We start from the raw sequence: 10027 nt of genomic DNA on the forward strand, positions 1-10027 counted from the left end.
ATTCCTCTACATAGACTGTGAGCTCTTGAGAACGATGATTGTAAGCTCCTTGAGAACGGTGACACAGAGCAGTTACTCAATCAAGGTTGGTTGGCCAAATGAAAAAATGCTATAGTTAGGGAGTTCATTCACTCCTACAACTGTCTATAAATAGGATTTCAAGGAAGCCACTTACTATAAGGAGTAGACTGGTTTAGAGAATTCCCTCTCCCCAAACAGACAGATACCATAAAAATTGGGTTGATCTACCTCGTTGCTCTTGCTTTGAGATAGTGTCAGGCTATCATTGGTCAGTTCCTCATCATCAGCACTGTTTCTGCTAAGAACTTTACTCTTCTTCTTCTTGCAACCCCCTTCACTGGCAGGGCTGCTATGATCTTCTTCATTGCCTTCATCATTGTCATCCTCATCACTCCCACTCCCCTCATCTTCATCATCCTCATTGTCTCCATCACTTCCTTCTTTCTGAGACGCAGATCTTCCCTTTCTCTTTACTGCAGTAGGTCGCCAATCATTGTCATCTTCACTGTCATAGTCATCCATGTCATTCAATTCTTCCATGGATACAAAATCCAAAAGCGGTCGATTTCGACGAAGGTTCCACTTTTTTGGCTCACTGACTTGTTCCTCCGTAGTGGCTGTAGTAGGGACTGAAGGAGATGCGTTCACAGCAGGAGGACTTGTGGCCGGTGCGGTGGCAGCAGCAGAAGCAGCCACATTATCAGATACTGTTGCTTTTTCTTTCTCCTTCTCTCTCTCCTTCTCTTTTTCTTTCTCCTTCTCTTTTTCCTTTTCTTTTTCCTTCTCTTTGTCCTTTTTCTTTCTAGGTCTTTCTCCATTTTCTTCTTCCTTCTTTTCCATTTTAATTAACTGTTTTTCTGATGACAGTATTTCTTCCTCTGCAGAATTTTTAAGTGGTTCTTCTTTTACTTTAATATCTTCATTTAGTTCTTCCTCTAAAATATTTTCTTCAGAATCACTACAGGAACCTTCTCCACTGTCCTTTGAGGGGTCTTCACTTCCATTACCACTCCCTTCAGAATCTGTTGAAAATATGAGAAAAAAAAACCACACATATGTATATACATACACACACACACACACAACGCTGACACAAATGAAACCACCAAAATCTGTGAGTAACTTGCAAAACAATATAAACAAATTTAAGTCAAATGATGGTAGACATTACTAACCTGATTAAATAATAAATCAATGAAGTTGGTGTAATGGTTTTAGTTCAATATAGCATTAATGAAGATGAATATCTGTAACTATAAATTAAAATATGCTATAAAAAGAGGAGCACTATTTTGTCATATAGCACATGCTTTATTTGGTACCCTAAAGGCAATTTTTTTCTAAAAGTAAATGTCATTCTTTATAAATTGGGCATGTGGTTTTAACTTAATGATAATAGAATATGCACCTGCTGTTCTTAGTCTTCTCCCCTTACATCTTCCTTTCATAAACTATATGGACTTATAAACATTGAGTCACATTCAGAACAAGAAAATCATGGCCCAAAATACTTTGTTTAATTGTTTCATGCTTTATCCAGCAAAATTAAGCATAGATATTTATGGTAGTCAACTTGTACCACATTCCTACTACAGCCATCAATTTTAGGAGCACCAAGTACATACAGTAGATGAGAAGAGACAATAGCAATGGCACAGAAAATGGAAGTTACAAGAGAGGTTATCAATTTTCCTGCTTATTAGGATATCAATAAAAGAATCACCTAAACTTTCAAAAATTCTGGACAGTAACTGCTATATCTCCTAGAATGAAGAAATTAATAAATTTTTTAAAAACTAAGCCATCTTGGAAATGAGCAACCACAGTAGTCACTAAAAAGATAGGCAAAGGACATCAAATAGTTCACATAGAACTATAAGGCTTCTAGCAAGTTTCTTCCATTCCTGCCTAGCACAGCCCAGGCACTCTTAAGCCAACACTATTCAGTAACCTTCTAATCGTCTTTATGCTGGATGAAATAAAACCCTAAAATATCTGTAGAGAGGGCCACAGGGAGGAGAAAAAAGGAAGTGGGAAACAAAGCAGTCATAGTTAGATCATAGCCAGCAACAGTAAAACCTGTAGGGTGATGAATATTTTGCACCTATAACCAAGAAAAGGGTAATAATAAATTATGAAAAAGCTTATGTTTCCACATCATTTTAATTTCTGTTAACTCAACCAGCCTTAGCCTCTATAATTAATTGGGCATTAGATGTAAAGAAAGTGTCCATAATAAGTATCTAGTATTTAAAATAGCTCAAAATGCTTTACAAATAGCTGATAAAATTTAAATCCTGCTAATTAAATCACATTTTTTTAAAAAAGACTAACATTTAGCAGATGTTGACTGACCTTATAAAATCACTGTCAGTCCCTAGCTTATCCTGCAGGTACTCATAGCTTATTCAAGACTGTTGTGGAAAAACACTCTCATCCTAAAAATTCTTGCATGGGACATAAAATCGTGTAGGTTAACAATCCCTTGTCTGAAATTTTTGGAGACAGATGTTTCAGAAGTTAGACTTTGTTTTTTAGATTTTAGAAGGGGTAGCGTAGTACATGCACAATATATCACACTAGCACCTGCCCTATAGTCAAACACATCATTTTGCAGTAAAATGTATGAATAGTTATGATTATGATAAATATATATACAACAAATAAACTATCAGTACCAATCAGGTTTTACCATCAAACAATTTATGTCAAACTTAGGAAACACCTCTGGATTTGTGAGCTCCTCAGATTTCAAAATAGTGTGTGGACCCAATTTTCACTCACAAGTAGGTGACTTCTTTCAGTCCAATAGCTCTACAAATCATTAAGAAAACTGTAATTTTTTTAGACCGCTCACAATTAAACCCAACTTACAAAAACAAAACAAACAAAAAAACCTCTGGCAAAAAAGAATCTCTATGCCAACTGACTAAAGAAAATTGGAACATCTTGCAAGCAAGCCAATAATTAAGAGAGCTGGCAGGTGGACAAAAGGTACTTTCTCCTGGGTTAATCTTCTAGAAGCCATTTTAGAAATACTTAGAAAGCACTCCTTAGTTATTTTTACCAATGAAAAATAATAATAGATCCCAACCGGTGTGGCTCAGTGGTTGAGTATCGACCTGTGAACCAGGTTACAGTTTGATTCCTGGTCAGGCACATGCCCAGATTGTGGGCTCAATCTCCAGTGTGGGGCAGCTGATAAGTGAGTGATTCTCTCTCATCATTGATGTTTCTATCTCTCTCTCTCCCTCCCTCTCTGAAATCAATAAAAATATTTTAAAAATAAACAAATAAAGTAACAATAGATTCAAATGTAAGATTAACTGGGGCACAAAGTGGGTATCTGATCAAAATGAGAGGAATTTAACTTTGATATTAGTAAATTTTACAAAACATAAAGAATGTTTATAATTTTGGTTTGGTTGTTGTTGCCAATACCAATCAATTAATTATTTTTCAAAGTAGAGGGAAAGTGATACTTTGATTCTGTTTTTATTCTATAATCACACCTGAATAGAAAGCAATTTTGAAAAACTTAAATGCTTTACATTTGTTAATATATCATTAGAAAAATGTGAGTTTTTTCCACAAATACAAATCCTAATAGCTTACCCAACCCATCATTCTCCGAATATAACATATTAGCCATACTCCAACTGCAGCCATCAGGAATATATCAAATTTTATTTTTCTTTGATCTCTGAAAAATAACATCTTCATCTGATTAGTCATCACTTCTTTTTGGTACATATGCACTTGAGGGATGGAGATAAAAATATTTAGTTACAGTGTAACTTGGCAATAATGAGAATGACAAAATCAGAGTTCTTGGCTGTCTATATTTTTTTAGGCTGCAAAGAAATATTTCATGTTACTATGAATTCAAATAAAGACTCTCTGCCATATTCCAAATCTATCACTCTTACACTCTTCAAAGAAAAAAAGAACAGACTAGAGAAATAATCCAAATACTTGAAATACAGCTAATCTTAGGCATAAGAACCAGATAATTCTAAGCATATAATAAAAATTTTTACACTAGAAAAAACTTTTAAAATTGAAATCCATAATCCCTACTCAGTTAAACAAAAAGTAACCTTTCTCAAACATACTCTATCAAAATCTCTCCAATCAATAGCTATTTCAACTTATAGACAGATTTTTTTGCAGTTACAGAATTTTTAAAAAAATCCTTCAAGAATCCCTTCACAATATTCAATGCTTAAGTTTTCCCCAAGATAAATATCAAACAATAAAACCAAAAATGAAACAGAATGATTTAAATCAGAATTTTATGTTAGCTTTGCAATGTAAAGAATCATCTTTGTGCATCAAATCTAAGTATTTATTCTGTTCATTGATGCAGTCCAACAGTGATTAGTATTATAAATACACACATCAGACAACAGATCACCAGTCTACTGGTTATTGTTATCATCTTGTGACCATTTTGACAAATCCTGTAAAGCACTTTTTAAAAAGCCAATCAGTCAACACAACTCACCCTCTATTTCCAGCTGTGACAATTTTGTCCCACAGAGGACACCTGGCAGTGTCTAGAGAGAATGGTGGCCATGAAAGGTTCAGGGGTAGGGGGTGGTAGGTAGGAAAGATGCTACTAGCATTTAAGTAGAAGATAAGGATGCTACTGAACATCCTATAATACACAGGACATGCCTCCACAACAAAGAAATATTCAACAGAAGATGTCCATAGTGCTGAGTTTAAGAAACCCTGGTCTAGCATATAAGGCCTCAATATGACCTCATTCTACTTTCCCAGGCTCATCTCTTCTATTCTTTTATTCAGTCACGATCCAGGATTAATAAACATTTTCCAACCTCTACACTTTTAACACTTAATGTTTCTCCATCTAGATTTCAGTTTCTAATTTAACTCTTATTTCAATGCCTTCTCTAGATCAATCCATCTAAAGTAGTCCTGTATCCTTTGAAAGACTTAATCTGCATAAGTGATCAAGCACGCTTTGTATCATCTATTCATCATTTTATCTAATTATTCTAATATTATCACTATTGCTTAGTGAATTCACCATAACATCCAGAAAAGTGCTTTGAAACAAAACTACAGATGATCAATGAACATATTTTGATCCACTTAAGCTAAAGTCAAATTAAGCACAAAATATTACTAAACCAAAGTATCAGCCTAACTCTTGCAGCTAAATTACTCTCTGACAATTTCACCTAACTAAACTATGACTTAGGATATAAAGTTAACCTTCTTACTTTGGCCAGAAGGTTAGAGACACGGCATTGATTTATTGTCTTATTTAACAAAGGTAATACATATACTTTTCTTCAAAAATATTTCATTTATATAGCAGATTACTCAATGAATCTATCCTAGCCCTAATCTTAGGTCCAAGTCTCAAATATAACCACTTTAACTAGGCCAAAATATGAAATTGATAATATTTGACAGTTTTATTCCTATAAAACTGGTCATTTTATATAGCTTCACCTAACATTTCTACATATGGTTTTTCTGGTGGTATCACCATAATTCTAATACACTTATATCCCATTTAAGGATTTATTAATTTTAAAATTTATTTATTGGCTCTCAATCAAAAGTGAAAAATTTAGGGGTGGGGTGGGGGGAAGAGATTAACCAAAGAATTTATATGTGTATATGCACTGCCCATGAACACAGGGAAAGGGTAAAGGGCTGGGGGGCAGAGAGAACCAAGTGGTAAGGGGCAAGGGGGAGAAAAGGGAGTGCATTTGTAATAATCTCGGCAATAAAGATAAAAAATAGATAAAGAGCCCTAGCCAGTTTGGCTCAGTGGATAGAGCGTCGGCCTGCAGACTGAAGGGTCCCAGGTTCAATTCCAGCCAAGGGCACATGCCTGGATTTCGGGCTCGATCCCCAGTAAGGGGTGTGCAGGAGGCAGCCGATCAATGATTCTCTCTCATCATTGATGTTTCTATCTCTCTCTTCCTCTCCAAAATCAATAAAAATATATTTTAAAAAATAGATAAATAAAATAATTTTTAAAAAAAAGAGAAAACAAGTGAAAAATTTAGGTCTATTTTCACCTTCAAGGTTAAAGGTAATCTATATTCAGTTCATTATTTTGAATGGTAGAGGCTTATAATTATTGTCAATAATCACTGTCAGATAATTTTTGAACAATATTTATCTTTTTAGATTTTATCATCTGAGAAACACATGAATAAAATTATGTCTATGTGCAGGGGTCTTAAATATAATAATCTTTGTCTATAGAATTTTCGATATTTATTCTTAAAGCCAAACAGAAATATGAAGTTTTGTAGTCAGAATTCAGATTTCAAAATGAAGATCAGAAGAAACTGATGCAGAGAATCAGATAAAAATTGAGGCCAATCAATCTAAGCATTTTAACATTAAGTTCTAAGAAATTCAGGAGTCATTTCTAGAAATTGTTTTTGAAAGAAATGGTTTTTATTTCTCCACTTTCAGTTTAATCTATTCATAGATAGGCTGGGATTCTACAAAGTCAAAATGTTTAAAAAGCAGTGGTAAGTTTAATGTCTTATTTCCTGTAAGAGTCCAGCTATCTCAGGCAGAGAAGATAAACGATGCAAATAGGAATCACTGGTAATCTAGAATAAGCCAACATCTCAGTCATGGGAGACACCAATGCACATAATCCAAGAGCAAAAAATATCAATTTCTACTGACTATGAACTATTTTAAAGAAAATGATTTTCTTATTAACTCTCATTTACAATAACATCAAGAACTACACAGATAAATTTTGACCTTGGGTCACAATTTAATCTCCCCAGAGGTCAAGAAAGTAGGTATTATGACAAGAGGGAACAGAAAGTATACATATTTTTAGTGCTTTTAGAATTTTTTTTTAATTATCAGCTAATAAAACTCATCCTACCACTTACCACAAATAATAGATAATTCCCATTAACTCAGTTTAAAATTTAACAAGATCAGGAATCTCTACTTAGTTTGATACCATAAATTATTTTGAGGAAGTAGTTTCTACCATTAAATTGTTTTAAATGTTATAAAAGAGAAGTGATACCTGTGAATGACTACAACTTAATAAGCAAAAAGAAAAAAAAATTACAAAATCAGAATTTATTGCCAAAAAATAATTATGGAATATTTAAAGAAATTAAGCTTTGGAGTTTTTCCCATAATGGTATTCAACTAAGTAATAATTTCTGAGACCCAACTATTTTTATCACACTTTACAATCTGGACTATGACAAATCAAAATAACATTCTAGTCAAGAATATTCTATCTGCCAAGGTTTCACCAAGAGAACTAAAGTAGATTTGGATTTTACCCCCTTGCCCTTCTTTTTCTTTCCCTTCTTTGGAAGTATCAAGCATCAGTGAATCAACTAAATGGAAGGTAAAAGAGCTGAGAAGGTTATAAAACAAACAAACAAACAAAAATCAAGATAAACTTAACAACTTTTGATTACTGGGAGTGACCTGAATTAGTCACCACAACATCCATGTAGTTTTGGTTTAAGATTATATCCTATCTCTGTTTAATATCTAAGCAGAGAAAAAGACTGTAAATTTTGGAATCAAAAGACATGGATGAGAATCCATTATGGCCTGAGTGACCTCATTCAAGTTCTTTAAATTCAGTTCCCCTATCATCAGAAAATATCTCCTCTCCTAAGTTACTTTAAAAATTAAATGAGATTATGGAAACGGAAAGTTCTCAGTAAAACACAAATGAATTCTGATTATTGATGCTATTAAAAGTAATACTAGTAACATAACCTAACTTCATCCCTTCCTTATCATCCTTAGCAGGAAAAAAAACAAACAGAAAGGAGATAGACTAAGCATAGGAAAGTCTATGGAAGAATACTTAAAATCTGATAGAGGAATGCGCTCTGGCCGGGTAGCTCAGTTGGTTTCAGGTTCCATCTCTGGTCAGGGCACATACAAGAAGCAACCAATGAATGCATAAATAGGTGTAACAACAAATCAATGCTTCTCTCTCTCTCTCTCTCTCTCCCTCTCCTCCCCCCCCCCCCCCAATCAATACATAAATCTTCGAAGTATTTTTAAAACCTGTTAAAAGGATGAAACCGTAAGGGCTTTCATTTCTCACTTTCTTTAAATTTCCACTCAAAGGGGGCAGAAGAATAAGTAATGTTTATTGTTCAAGCGTGTCTTGGTATTTTTCACATATTGAAACATAATTTGTATCCATTTCTCAGATTCCTACAATTAAAATTTTATATGTATCTTTATATGAGCTACAATGAACTGAAGAAGCAAAATATACTCTTCTTTCTGTTTTCCAATTTTGTACAATGTGAATATATGACCTTTTTAAAAAGTTTATTGTTTTTTAAATCACAAAACATTGAGCAAGCATGCATGCTTTATATCTCAGAGATTTTTGAAAGGCCCAAACCTCAAGGTCCAGTGGCTACTATGAAACACAATTTTTTTTCTCTGGTCAGCTTTAGTAAAACTCCCCTCAGAGGGTGCGCCAAGTGATTTGAAAAGAGAAGAACCCTGCTCATGAACAGTTCATGGCTTACATTACTCTCAGGACATTACTCTACCTCGTGATATCTCTCATTTCCCCCCCTCTATGCATACAATAAGCATAAATATATTTTCAAGTAAAGAACAGAGAAAATGTTTTTGCATCTTTGGAAAAAGTCCTCTGGCAGGTTCATTATCTAAGTATCAACAAAAACGGACACAATGATAGGACCTCGTGATAGGATCTTAGAGAAATGTGGGAAATCAAATGTACAAAATAAATGAAGTTTATGTGCTTTAACTTTAAATTGGCATTGTCATCAAAACCAATTCTTAAAAAAAAAAAAAAAAGTCTGAAAATAAACCCAACTTCAGAAAGCTGGGAAAGGGAAGAAACATTTACCTGAAGCATCTCCAACTTTAAAATCACTGTCATCTGAACTATCATAATCGAGAGCTTCTAGCAGAGAAGCTGCCAAAGGCTTCACCTGCCTCCTCTTGGAGCTGCGATCCACTGTTAAGAAAGGAAAAAAAAAAATTATAGCGTCATTCAACATCACACAAAGCACCGGGGAGAGCTGAGGTGCTGAGGGGAGGTGCAGGAGACCTCCAGCTCGGGGTCTTCATTTGATTCCGTTCTCGGCAGGAGGTGTTGGGGAAGGCTGGGGTGGGAACGCGGGCTGGGGAGGGCCGGGAAGCAACGTGGGCAGCTCCAGCCACCGGTCGGCGAAGGCGAAGCCCAGGCTGGCAGGCACTGAAGCTGACCCTCTGGCACATCTTGTGATGTTTCTGCGAGTCGGTCCTAATCCCTCACTTAGACACCGTGACAGTCCACAGAGAGAGCACGCAAGGCCCAGGGAATAAGAGAAGTCGCGATCATGCCCGCGGACCGCGCCGGGGAAGCTTCCACGAAGCGCCCCACCCCCGCCCTGCGGTCCCACCGGCTCCGACTCCTACAAGGGCTGACATGGACCTCGCTCCCCGCGGAGGCCTCCGACACTTACTAAGGAATCCGTGAGGCGGTCGTTTGGAGACCTAGGGAGAGGCTGCGAGAGCCCAGGCAGCGCCGAGGTCGGGGACTGAGACCGCGGGAACCAGTCGGAAGATGCTATTTAAAATCGGCGGTGCCGCCGAGCGGATGGGGCGTCCCGGGTGCAGCCCCGCGGTCCCTTCCCGCACCCCACCCCCTGGCCCGCCCCTTAGTCCTCGCAGAACCGGCCCCAGAAGCTCGAGCTTCCCAGGCGCTCCCCGGGCGCGGGCGCCCTCCGGTCCAGGCAGCGCCGCCAACCTGGCAGCCCTGCGGAGTTAGCTCCCTCGTTAAAACTGTTAGGAAAAAAAAAAAGAAAGAAAGAAAGAAAAACTTTATTAGCCTGCACCAGATGCAACAAAAGACCCAGAATTTGAACAGTCCAAGACCGACTGCCTGAGACAATGGGGAAAGCAACGACCCGGATACAGCTCGGAAGACAAGGAAGTAGAAACACCAAGCAGAGCAAGTCCTGAATGCAGC

General features: G+C 36.7%; 1 protein-coding gene across 3 annotated transcripts in view; it reads right to left on the reverse strand.

Moving 5' to 3' along the window:
- PHF14 (PHD finger protein 14) overlaps positions 1 to 9688 on the reverse strand; it is a 138954-nt gene extending 129266 nt beyond the window's left edge. For all 3 annotated transcript variants that reach the window (XM_028156434.2, XM_054726410.1, XM_008148675.2), the window contains exons 1-3: positions 9522 to 9688; positions 8921 to 9031; positions 250 to 1043 (exon numbers count right to left, since the gene is read on the reverse strand). In XM_028156434.2, coding sequence (XP_028012235.1) covers positions 250 to 1043; positions 8921 to 9031; position 9522 — 906 coding nt within the window. In that variant the 5' untranslated portion in view covers positions 9523 to 9688. The remainder of the gene's footprint in view (positions 1 to 249; positions 1044 to 8920; positions 9032 to 9521) is intronic.
- Between the last annotated feature and the right edge of the window lie 339 nt (positions 9689 to 10027).

The sequence above is a fragment of the Eptesicus fuscus genome, chromosome 14 (assembly GCF_027574615.1).
Source record: "Eptesicus fuscus isolate TK198812 chromosome 14, DD_ASM_mEF_20220401, whole genome shotgun sequence".
Lineage (NCBI taxonomy): Eukaryota > Metazoa > Chordata > Mammalia > Chiroptera > Vespertilionidae > Eptesicus > Eptesicus fuscus.